The sequence below is a fragment of the Pteropus alecto genome, unplaced genomic scaffold, assembly GCF_000325575.1.
Source record: "Pteropus alecto unplaced genomic scaffold, ASM32557v1 scaffold113, whole genome shotgun sequence".
Lineage (NCBI taxonomy): Eukaryota > Metazoa > Chordata > Mammalia > Chiroptera > Pteropodidae > Pteropus > Pteropus alecto.
The window spans coordinates 3965460-3978625 of record NW_006433949.1 but is presented as its reverse complement, the minus strand read 5'-3'; the positions used below and the strand labels follow the sequence as shown (position 1 = coordinate 3978625).

Genomic DNA, 13166 nt, shown 5'->3' with positions numbered 1-13166 from the left:
GCAAGCCCGCTGATGCGCGGGAGTGGCCGGGGTGGACAGAGGCGACTGTCGACCCCAGCATCACCCCAAACTCCAAGAGGGTAGTGTACCGGGATCGCCAGACCCTAGGATAATGGCTGGGCCTGGGATTGGAGAAGGAAAGCATGGCAAGTCTCAAGGGCACCACGACACCAACAAGGCCCCACAGAGGTCTGCAGAGGAAGGGTGGGCGAGGGGAGGGGTAACCCAGAGCCACGTGGCTGGGGAGAGCTGGGGAGAGCTGGGGAGAGAGGCTTGAGTTGGGCCCTGGGAGACGTGAAGCTGAGTGGCCTCGCCATTCCGAAGGGAATTCAGGAGTGAGAAGGATTCGGAGATGACCAGTGGGTGCTTCAGGCCAGAGGCTTTGGGGTTCTGGCAGCCCCCTAGGTAACTGTAGGAAATTTTAGTCAGGATGTCATCTAGAACACTGGTGGTCCAGGAAGGAAGAGAGGGGATTGGCCAGCCCCAGGCGCCCGGGATCTGGTAAGAACTTATTAGCTGCCAGCATCTTCCAGGAATTGGGCTTCGGGGTGGTTGTGGACTCCACCTTTGTGTTCTGTCTGCCTAATCTCTGGCTCGCAGATGTGGTGCCAGTGCCGGAGACGCCGACCCGGGCACCCCAGGTCATCCTGCATCCAGTGACCTCGAATCCAATGTAAGTGGAGCTGAGACCCGCTTGCCCCGCCCTGGCCCTTCAGTCCTCTCAGGCTCCCCGTCCTCTTTCTTCCTCTCCCTGGAACTGATGGGTTGGGAGTTTGGGGGAGAAGACGTAGGGGACAGAGAGACATACAGAATGTCTGAGGCAAAGAGAGGGAGAGTGTGACAGCCCAGGCCGAGAAAGACAATGCCGGCCCCGACCAGTCAGCTCCGCCTTTTGTCCCTGGCCCTATGTGTCACGTGTAATTAGCAGGGGCCAAACCATTTCCTTAGATACCCCGACTCTCCCACAATCAGAAAGACAACGTGCCCCAGGCAATACCTAGACCTTAATGGAAGGGCAGTTATTCTATGTCATTGCTCCCCTTTTAAAACATGTATAAGTTAGGTTTATACCAGGGATCAGCAAATTACAGCCGATGGGACAAATCCAACTTGCTGCATGTTTTTATAAATAAAGTTTTATTGGAACACAGTCATGCCCATTTGTTGACAACATACTGTCTGGCTTTCAAATGACAACAGCAGAGTTAAGTCATCGCAACAGAGGCCATATGGCCTACAAAGTGTAAAATACTCTCAGTCCCTTTACAGAACAAGTTCTCTGGCCTCTGGCTTATACCATTATGGAAAGAATATAATCTAATTTTGGAAACTGTGGACTGTACTCTAAAAAAGAAAGGAAAAACAATCGTGTATTCACACCACTCTTAGATGTGTCTCTTTCCGTTCATACTTTACGTACTTGTGATCCACAACACACACCGTTTCCACGCTGCTCTTTTTCCCCTTATTGCTATAATCATATTTTTCGTATTATTCCAGACTCTACGTACATATTGTTTGTAATGGCGGTTCAAATATCATACCAATGTGGCATAATTTCCTTAACCATTTCCCTATTGCCAGATCTTACATCTTCCCAATATTTCACTGTTGTAAACAACACCACAGGGAACATGTTTGTGTGTGGCATCTTTAGCACCTGTAGGATAGAGACCCTCTTTCCAGGTGGTTTATTGCTCATGCAGCCAAAGTGAAATCACCTTCCTTCTTTGGTTGTGACCGAGGTCTGGGGGCACACTCAGGACCTAATTTCGATTTGACTGGTTTCCTAACTCACATTTTTGCCTACTTGGTGTTTCTTCTGATTCTGCTAGCTGCTCCATCCCATCTGACCCACGTTATAGACTTTGTTAAAGACCCAAGTGGTACATCTCTGAAATCAAAGGAGCAGCAATTTGCCAGGGGATATTGTGCTGACATGTTGCTCCGATCATTTCTGCACATAAACCAATTCCACAGTTTGTACAAGACAAGCTCCAGGTTATTAACTGACAGTCAGGGAGTGCCAGCAAAAAACAGTTAATAACTGCTCGCGATCTGCTTAAATATGTATGGAGTGATGGGAACTAACTCTGTGCAGGAGGGAAATAATAGCCTTGGCTGCTGTAATGATGCCTCAGTGCAAGCAGAGGAAGGCTCCCGTTTTGTAGGTGTGAAGAGGGACTCCAGCTGCATTGTTCCACCCAAGTGTCCCCCAGGGCATCAAGTTCCCAGTATAGTAGTTATCACTGTGGTTTCATTCTGCCTTCCCAGCCTGTACTGTAAATAACTGGTTAATATGATGGCAAATACCACTTTGTGACCAACCTCCTTTCTCCTTCTTTTAGTATTTGTAGTCTTTCAGACTCCCTCTTAGCAGGAGTCCCTCCAGTAAGTGGATTGACTCTTTCTGCAGGGTCAGCAGCTTCCTGGGGTTTGAGGATCAGGATAGGGGAGGCCCCCACAAAGGGAGGTAGGAAGAACCTGCTAAGCTGGGAAAATAGGAGGAGTGTGGTATCCATTGTGATTCCTTCCTCCCATCAGTTCCAGTTCATTCCATAAATACATCCATATCCTCTACTCTAAAATATATCCCCCCCAAATCCTGTAACACACGTCATGCCCCACATCCCCATCACGTGCCATGCACTCCAACACTCTCCTCTCATCCCCAGGACACACGCAATGACACCATCAACATATGTCCCATCCCCGGCATGTACACACAACTCACGTGCACAGAACAACTCCTGCCTAGAGCACATCCTGTGATGCACCCCCAGTACTCCATACACATACTCAGAACTCTCTCTCTCTCACACACACACACACACACACACACACTCACACACACACACACACATGGCCCCTAGTGCCTGCACCCAGCATACATAGGATACAGCTGCAGTTCATGAGCTCATGAATGCAACACACACACACACACACACACACACACACACACACACACACACTTCTGCATCTTTTAGTCAAATACAGTCTCGCTTCTCCCTCCTCATTCTCATTCCATACTTCCTGATTCAGTGTGATCAGCAAGGTCCAGCTGGAACACTGCGAACTATCAAATACATCCAGTAATCCTCTCTCCTGGGAACTTCCATCTCACTCCATTTATTCAATTCCTGCCTAGCATGTGGCCTTTCTGCACACTATCCGCATACTTTACTTCTTTCAGTAATAACGTAATATTCCTCAAAGTCAGAAGCCAGGCCAGTTTCAACTCTGCATTCCTCTAAGGATCTAGCACTGTTCCTGGCACATAATTCTAACCGAATGAATGAATGAATGAATGAGCAAACAAAAGATCCAGATTTTGAGTGGACTTTAGAGATCCGATTAATTCTTTCCTAGGGACCACATAGAACTCCGAGGATCCTTCCAATCATGGCCTTTAGGCCAGTGTATAAGGAAGCTGCTAGATTAGTGGGAGCCAAAGCCATAAAGAAAAATGAATGGCCCGGAAAATCTATTTAAAACAATGTCCTTGCACACTGCTCCTTTATGACGAGGTGATAGATTATTTCAGACACAAGCGTGGAAATGAAATTCGAGGTAAAGGCTTGGGGGTGAACGCTCCTCATTTTGGGACCCTTCACACAGGGCTAAACTCAACACACAGACCCACCTTTGCACCCGAGGGTCACATTCATTCATTCATTCATTCATTCGTTTTATTTATTTATTTATTTATTTATCTATCTATTTATTTATTTATTTATCTATTTATTTATTTATTTTTCTCATTAAAGCTTGGAAGGAAATCCATTACTTCAAATTGAAGTGGAGCCAACCTCAGAGGTGAGAATTGGAGAGCAACAGAGCAACTTTTTCCAGGGGCTGCGTAGAAAGCGACAAAGCCAAGTGATATCTTTGGTGACGCAGAAGGCTCGGGGCAGGTGGGAGGTGCAGGGGCTCTGAATGATGGATGTTCTAACTCTGGGACAACTAACAAAGGGTGGGCCCTCCCGGCAATGAACCTAATGGGCCATTATATGATGTGTGTCACGGAAAAGCTAATTGTGCGGAAATTGGTGAGCGATTTGCATTCTTAGTTGGAAAACCAGTTCAGGGCTGGATAAACCCCCAGGTGGATGTGCCCCACTGCCTTCGAAGAATGCATGGGAGGAGGCGAGGGCCTCAGACACACTGGGCTTGGTGGGGTGTTGAGAATGTTCTGGGGCTTCTTCCTACCTGCCAGAGCCTCTGGAGGAAGAAACGCAGTGTCCAGCGTGAGCACCATGGAAGCCTGACCCCTCGAAAGGAATAGAATCAGGGTTGCCAGAGAAAAATCATATATTTTTCTGACTCTACGGTGGTACATGAAAAATGATTCTGGGAGAAGCTGGTATTTCCTGTGTCAGTTCTCCTTAGTGTGCCACTGGGGACAGCTCACTCAGGTTTGGGGTCACGAAGACCTGCATCCAGCCAAGGGGCTACCCCGTCGGGCTATCTAGTCAGGCCCCACACCCCTGGGAGTCCCCACTGGCTCAGGCATTGGCCACTTCCACATTCCAGTAAAAGAACTTAAGGGGCAGGGCACCCCCAGCCCCAGGCACCCCCAGACCCCACGCTGGGAAGCTGGGTCCCTAGAGCTTGAGCCTTTAACTATTGTGGTGGTCACGCCTAAGCGTACCTGACTCTTGTGGGCGTGCAGGATGAAAATGCAGATTCCTGGCCCTGGCCTGATTATATTCGGATTCTGTAGATCTGGGTGCGGCCCAGGAATCTATCTGCATGTTTACAGGCATTTTAGTCCATGTTTCCTGTAGGTGGTCAGGTCTGTGCAAAGAACTTAACAGACCTTTATCTCACTGAAAACTTCATGCCACCCCCAGGAGTAGATTTTATTAGCCCCTCTCCGTGATGACGAAAGCGGGGCTCAGAGAAGTAAAGTGACTTACCCATAACTTACTGAGGCCAGATTCCAGCTCACTTGGCCTGAGGAGTTCCCTGAGGCATGGGACTTCCTGTACCAAACCCAGGAAAGACCTAGCAAACCAGAATGAGTGGTCCCCCTCGCCTTTCTCCTCTCTGAGCCTCAGTTTCCCCCTTAGCACAAGGGAGTTGAATTCTCATGATGTCCCTTTCGGATCCTTCATTGTATACGATTCTAGGCAAATAGATGTATGTAGGCAAATCAGGAGATACATATACACACCAAGCTGAAGATGCACCTGGAGACGTGTCCAGACCCTCACATGCACAACGGGGACCCAGGAGGACCTCGTGGGAAGGTGGGCGAGGGCAGAACCAGCTCTGACCTCTGTCCCCCTTCCGGCCACAGAATGAAGAGGGCCACGATGAGGCCGAGGAGTCCGAGGACGACTTGGAGGAAATGAACCTTTCCCTCCTCTCGGCCCGGAGCTTTCCACGCAAGGCCAGTCAGACCAGCATCTTCCTGCAGGAGTGGGACATCCCCTTTGAGCAGCTGGAGATCGGCGAGCTCATCGGAAAGGGCCGCTTCGGGCAGGTGTACCACGGCCGCTGGCACGGGGAGGTGGCCATCCGGCTGATTGACATCGAGAGGGATAATGAGGAACAGCTAAAGGCCTTCAAGCGGGAGGTGATGGCCTACAGGCAGACACGGCACGAGAACGTGGTGCTCTTCATGGGCGCCTGCATGAGCCCGCCCCACCTGGCCATCATCACCAGGTCAGTCCTGTCTGGGCTCCCCATGCGTGGATCCCTAAAGCTCTGCTTCCAGCAGAGTTGAGAAATGGGGGTTCTGATTAACACAACATTCTAATGACTAGAGCGTCCCTAGCTCGACCGTTCACGGTTTGTGTGGTTTTAGGATTTGCGACTCCAGAAAATACTCTTAAGGCTAAAACTCTTTGGCAGAGCAGTGCCCTGGAGAGAGCACTATGTGGGGAGCCAGAAAATTTGTTCTGGGTCCTGCTATGCTTCAAGTATTTGTGAAACCACATCTCTGAGATACACATTCTCCATATGTAAACTGAGTGGAGTAGACTAAATCAGGGGTCTGCAAACTTTTTCTGTAAAGGTACCAGTAGTAAATATTTTCAGTTTTGCAGGCCATACAGTTGCTGTAGCAACTATTCAACTCTGCTACTGTAGTGTGAACACAGCCACAGACAAGACGTAAATGATGTACGTGACTGTGTGCCAATAAAACTTTATTTGAAAAACCAGGCAATGGGCTGGATTTGGCCCACAGACCCTAGTTTGCCAACCCCTAGACTAAGATTCTGATGACTATTATTCTGTTTTTCATTAAGGCAGCAGAGCATGTTTGCAGGGCATTACCATTGTAGTTTTAAATGTCCGGGGTCTGTGATCTATAGCTGCACAGAAGGGATAGTTAGTAGAGAATGGACATTAAGAAAATGTCTGAGGATAGGAACTTTCTCGGACTTGCTCCTTTACCTTGCCCAGTGATGTGGGTCGTTGGGAACAGATAGCGTTGGTGTGAGGGAACAGTTGTGGAACAATCCTTTGGTGTGTTTTTAAACTCTGGCCTTTGCTCCCTTGTCACATTAGGACTGGCCACAGCAGTGGCATTCTGAGTATGGCCTGTGATGCCAAGGGTCATTTAGGAGCCCTCTTCTTCCCATACTCAACTCAAGCAATAAGATCCCAAATACACAAGCCTCGCATCTTGGCAGGTGCCATAGTGGGAGCTGTGGGCTCAGTGAAGAGCTGGTGTGTCTTTCATCTCCCCTGTGATACAAAGCCTCTTGAGTCCATTTATTAGACTTTAGCAATTGGTAGAAGGTGTGTTATCGTCTGTCATCATTGATTATGCAAATGGTGGGTTGACTGGAACCCACATATCAAATCCAAATGCATGTAAAGGATTGGAGATCTAGGCATGGCCCTTCAACTCTCCTTAAATCAGGGTAAAAATAGTGATTCTCAACTCTGCAACAGAAGTGGCTCTCAAATAATCCATCCAGGTAATTCAAGGGCTGATCTGTTCTGATTACGTGAGTGTATCAGTAAGCTTTTGCTGAGTAACAAACTACAAAGTACTAAGTACTTTGTAGGTTCTCTCTATTCTGTGGACAGTTCTGCACTGAGCCAGGCTCGGTAGGGGGGCTCTTGGATGTGTCTGTGGTCAGCTGACAGGTCCGAATGGGGGCTGGTCAGTCTTGGATGCCCTTACTCACGTGTCTCTGGGTTGGCAGACTGTCAGCTGAGGTGCCTCAGTTCTCTTCCACGTGGCCTCTCATTCCCCAACAGGCTAGCTTGGGCTCCTTCCCATGGTGGTCTCAGTGTCCCAAGTGCAGCAAGAGATCAAACCCTAATGGACAAGTGCCTTTCCTATCTCTGTTTGTGTTGCATTGGCTAATGTCCATTGGCCAAAGCAAGTCATGTGATTAACCTCCATTCAAGGCATGGAGAAACAGACTCTTCCTCTGGATGAGTGGCTTTTCAATGTCATGTTGCAAGGGCACAGATGAAAGGAAAGGAACAATCTGTGGCCATTTTTACAATCTACCGGCACTAAACCCTAGCTTCTTTTCTTGTTCCCCATCTTATCCAGTATGCACCATCTTCATTAGCAGGTAGTCAGAAGCCCTTTATTTGGGGTGCATAAGTCTGGTCGGAAGGTGGTCTTTTCCCCACCACTGGCCTTCTGCCCAGCGCTCTTTAGTCTGTACCCCCAACTTTCTCTCTGGCCAGCTCTTCACCTTCTGGCCGGCTCCTCACCCTTCTTTTTTATATCCCTAAATTAGAAATTTGAAATCCATCATCTCTTTTTCTTTGCCTGGCCTTTTTTAAGAACCTTTTGCCTCCCGCCCTCCGACTTTTTCAGTGTTATCAGTGAAATCCTGTTAACCCAAGGCCTCTCTCACCCCTTTCCCAAGGGCTGGCTAATAGGAAGTGGCTGGATTCAGTTAGCAGCCATCTTTGAAAAATGAGTGGTCATTATGAAAATGTGTCACTCATCCTGCAAGCCAGCTGTGTTTGTGGCCTTTTTCTATTATGTGCAAAATTCTGAGCCCCCTCCCCAAGCACCATAACTGCCTGCAGATTTCACAAATAGCAAAGCCTTTTCCTGGCACCACGATAAAGGCTCTGCAGCTTTGGGGCCTGTAATTGGTCTCTGAAGTGTTTAGTATTTTGCGTGAAGAAGCCAGATGAGCCCCAAAGAAGTGGCATTTATTCCACGTTATTGTTTCATTATATATTTATCTTGAGGGGGCTGCGTGTACCCCTGTCTCCCATTTAGCATCATCTACTTGTTGGTTATCCAGGTTTCTTATCTGAACGTTCATTTTGAAACCAAATATTTGAGTAATTTGATTAATCACTTACATTCACACAATTGGCTGGCAGAGGTCGATGGTTGGATGATAGCCAACCAACTGGAACAATTTTTGGACCCTGGATTTTTATTTTACAGGGAACATAAGACCAGATAATTACCTGGCATATTCCGGGTAAATTCACAATGGCATGTTCTAGCCAATTACTTAGTAATTATCATCGAAGTTAACAAGTATTTCTAAGATTAGCTTCCTTGTATTGCAATATGTATGGCTCTTGGGGAATGAGTAATCACCAACTAGTTACCCAACTGCTGTATCCCCAAATGCAATTAGCAGGATTGCTAAATCGTTTCACGATTGGGTCATTATGAGATAGCAAAGCTATTGACAGCCTGCATAATAGCTCATTTTAAAAACTCCAAATGGAATTCAAAACCCAATAGGGACAGAGTTGAATGAAAGCATGTCTCATCCTTCTACCTGGCTGCAGTTTCCTTGGCCTCAGTTTTCCCATCTGTAAAATGAGCAGGTAGAAGCAAGATGTTTGTTGCAGGGTCCTTCCAACTCTAACAAAATTCTTTAGTTCTCTTAGAATGGCTGCACTTGGGAAGCAGACTGAAACATCTCTGGAGTAGTGCTTCCTAAAGTATGGTCCGCATGGATCAGAGCCAGCAAAAGGTCGAAGGTCACTAAAATGCAGATTCCTGGGTGCTACCTCTGTTAGTTTTCTAAAGCTGTCATAACAAGTTAACATAAACTTGGTGGTTTAAAATGACATGCATTTATTCTCTTAGAATTCTGGGGGTCAGAAGTCTAGAGTGGATCTCACGGGGCTAAAATCAGGTCAGAGCTGTGTTTCTTTCTGGAGGCTGGAGAGGACCATCTGTTGCCTTTTCCAGCTTCTAGAGCTGCATTCCTTGCATTCCTTTGCTGGTGGCCTTTTTTTCCATCTTCAAAGCCATCGGTTTAGCATCTTGCTTCCATTGTCATATGGCCTTCTTCTGCAGTAAACTCTCCTTCTTTGGAAGATACCTTCTCCCTTTTATAAAGATACTTGTGATTGCATTTAGGACCCAACCAGGTAACCCAGGGTCAGCTCCCATTTCAAGATGCTTAATTAATCACATCTACAAAGACCCTTTTGCAATGGAAGATAACATTCGCAGTTTGCAGGAATTAGGGTTTGGATCTCTTTGGGGGGCATTTTCAGCCTACCACATGACCCTAGGCCCAATGAGTCAAGTCTCTTTTTAGGCGAAGCCTTTTCACCAAGCTTCCCTGCCCATTCTCATTCAACTCACCTTCGGGAATCATGCCCCAGGGAATATCACCAGGGTGTGCCCAGCATCGATGCCAGCTGTGTCCAGCCAATGCCAAAGGAAGTGGAAACAGGGGAGTTTTCTGAGGAAAATAGACCAGGCAGAATTACAAAATAATTAGGATCTCAGTGGGAGATAATTCGTTATTTATCTGGTGAAAAGAGCACAGGCCAAGCTACCTTAGTTTGGTGCCATGGAGACAAAGACAAAGCAAAATTCGGAAATCGATGTCTCTGAGAGGGCCTCGTATGGAGCAGCCTGACCCCACTGAACCCGTGCAGCCGTGTTATGGCTGTGGAAGCCGAGAGGAGAGCGAGGCCAGTACAAGAGCACAGGTATCCAGCGATACACCTCATCTCCAGCAGCTCGAAAAATCCCATCCTCTCTCAATAGTTATTCATTCATTCATTCATTCATTCATTCATTCATTCAGATATTTAGAACGAACTTATTAAGTTCCAGATACTTTGCTGGTCGCTAGGAGACAACGGTGAGCGAGACAGACACGGACCCTGTCTCAGAGTGCCGTCATTCTGGTGGGGGAGACACCAGTACTAAAGTAGGTGTGTGTGGGGAGAGGGTCCAGGCAGCCTCTCTGAAGTGAGATGTGGGTAGGGACCTGGATCCTAGGAGCCTGCTGTGCAGATGTGGGGCTGGGCGCACATGACAGAGGGGTCAGCAAACGCACAAGCCCAGGGGTATGAATGAACAGCAAGGACCAAAGAGAAGACTCTGGTGACAGGACATGGTGGGTGAGGGCACAAGGGTAGATGATGAGGGTAAAGGTGCTGGCAGGAGCCAATTTGGGAAGAGGAGAGGCTCCCAAGCCTGGATGGCATGGGGGGAATATTAAAATAGTATGATGCCTACAGCAGTCTCTCAGCCTCGGCACTGTGACATTTGGGGCCAGGTCATTCGTTTATAGGGGGCTGTCCTGTGCACTGTAGGATGTTTAGCAGCATCCCTGCTTCCTACCCACTAGATTCCAGTAGTACCAAGTCCCTAGTCGTGTTAACCAAAAATGTCTTCAGACGTTTCCTGCCGAGTGTCCCCTGGGGGCAGAATCACCCCAGTTGAAAACCATTTCCCTATGGTCTCTAATTTACTTAGCCTAGGTGGGGCCCAGGCCTCAGTACACATCCTCCCCACGTGACTCTATGAGGCAGCAGGGAGACCCTCCGAGACTCTGTTGTAGGACCCAAAAGCCTCGTGAGAGGTCAGGCGGCCATGAGAGAGTCACAGCAGGGGCAGGACCCCGGAGCTTTTGAGGGCAAAAATTGGCAAACTTCCAAAATAAAGGCTACGGACCCAAAGGGAGTTTTTTTTTTTTCTTTTCAATTTATATCCATATTGCTATTCCCCAGGCAACCCCAGAAAGTCCCCGTGTGCCTCCTTCCAGCCAGTCCATACCCCCTCATACCCACCATTCTAAATTATTTCACCATCAGTTATTTTTGCCTGTTCTTTTAACTTTATGTAAATGAAATCATACTGCATATATTCTTTTGTGTCTGGCTTTTTTTACTCATCGTCACGTTGAGATTCATGCAGTGTTGTGTGTATCAGCAGTCATTTCTTTCTGTTGCTGAATAGCAGTTCATGGCATGAATACACCACAATTTGTTCCCCCCTCCTCCTGGTGATGGAGATTTGACGAGTTTCCCGTTTCTTAACTTTCCGTCTGACTTCAGTTTCGTTAGTAGACAAAGATAACAGCTTCAGTCCCCTTTCTACATTTTAGCCTTATCCCATCATTTTCTGCTTCAAATTTCCACCCATTCTGACACAATTACCCTTCTATTCATCAATTCCCTTCTTTAAAAATCTTTGAACCTTTTCTATGAGATTATTCTGTCTTTATCCAAAACAGTTGCAGTTACACATTTTCCGTGAATTCTCATAGTCTCATTTCAGTTGTGTCTATCCCTAGAAAATAGATAATAAAAGTCAGCGATTCTTTTTTTTTGAAAGAGGGAGGGAGAAGCTGCCTCATTCTTCCCAAAACAGTTTGTGACAATGTTCCAATGCCCTTCTTAGTTTCTGCTCCAGCCCTCCCCCTGGAAAGGGAGACGGAGAGCTTTGGGCTGGGCAGAGACTGCGGTTCTATCACGTGGTTTTTTTCTTGAAGCCGAAGAGGCACAGCTAAAGCTCATTGCTGAAACCATTTCCTGGTTGAGAGGCATTTATTTAATGTTGATAACTGCAGAGCCCCCAAAATAAACCAAAACATCAACAGATGCCACCCACCTTTGGCAAGTGCTTTGCTTCAGGCCAGACACAGGCATGTTCCCCTGTTAAATCACTGTGCCCACTCTATAAATGGGAAAACTGAGGTCAGAGGGGCTGAGGGAGCCCTTGCCCAGGCCACAGAACAAATAACTAGCAGAATCTGGATTTGAGCCAATGTACCTCTGAATATTCATCCAGCCTATTCCTTCTTTGCCACAGCTGCCTCGGCCAGGTCAAGGGGAATGGACACAACTCATGAGCAATAGCATAGCGTGGGAGTTCTCAACCTTCAACCTTTGGTCACAGCAGGATCACCTGGGGGCCTTAGTAACAAAATAAAGCCTAGGCCCCATCCCATTCCTACAAGCCAAGGCCTCTGTCTTTTTTATTAATTCCCAGAGGATTCAGTACGCCACAGTTTGAGAACCACTGGTTTGTTCAACTGAGTTTCATTTTGGAGCTTTGATTCTCTGCTGTTTACGTACTTCCGAAATGCCCTGTGAATTCCTGTGGGGCCAGCGTGCGCGCGCACACACACCCCTACGCGCACACACCCACACACGTGCACACACACACACACACACACACACCCCTCTAAATTACACACCGATTCTCTCCTCTCTCCCATGGTCTTCTCAAAAACACATGCTTTCTGACTCTCGCTTCCCCAGCAAAAGACTCATTTCATTAATATTATCAACTCACACACATAGTTTCCGCGGCCCAGAAGCCCTCACCCCACCCCCAAATATTTTTCTAGAATCCCCAAATTATTTAAGTCCGTGCTTCATAGTGTAGAATCCTGTATAGCATCACCTGGGAACTTGGCTAGAATGCAAATTACTATTCCCTCCCCACCCAATCAGAAGCTCCGGGGGTGGGGCCTAGCTCTGTGTTTTAAGACGCCCTCTGGGAGATTCTGATGGATGCTCAAGCACAAGCCCACTGCTTTAAAGGAACTTGTGCCTACTTCCTACTTGTCTGCTGCCGGGAGCATCCTGCACACCTCAGCAGCCTCCTTGTCCCCTCACTGAGTTCTTCTGCCAGGCAGCACTGAGAGGTGAGCAACTGAGTCCAAAGTGAGCAAGGGTCTGTAATGTCCTAGTATGAGACCCAGCAGGGCCTGGGAGTCACCTCTTAGCTTCAGTGCTAATGTGAGTTCACTGCTGTGCTTTCCACGAACATTTATCGAATCCTGGCCAAGGGCCTGGCTGCATGTTAGGCACTCAGAACATAGTTCCTCTGGTTTATACAGGGCTTGGCATTCCAACAGAAGAGACAGACAACAACAAATTAAGCAGACAATTAAGTCGGATAATTAAAGCATTGCATTAAGTGCTGTGAAAGCTACAAACGGGTGGGG

At 47.5% G+C, this 13166-nt stretch overlaps 1 protein-coding gene across 1 annotated transcript in view; it reads left to right on the top strand.

Moving 5' to 3' along the window:
- The window catches only part of KSR2 (kinase suppressor of ras 2), a 338884-nt gene that overhangs the window by 282665 nt on the left and 43053 nt on the right, over nucleotides 1-13166 (top strand). The window contains exons 12-14 of the mRNA XM_006908594.3: nucleotides 601-673; nucleotides 3768-3816; nucleotides 5303-5670. Coding sequence (XP_006908656.3) covers nucleotides 601-673; nucleotides 3768-3816; nucleotides 5303-5670 — 490 coding nt within the window. The remainder of the gene's footprint in view (nucleotides 1-600; nucleotides 674-3767; nucleotides 3817-5302; nucleotides 5671-13166) is intronic.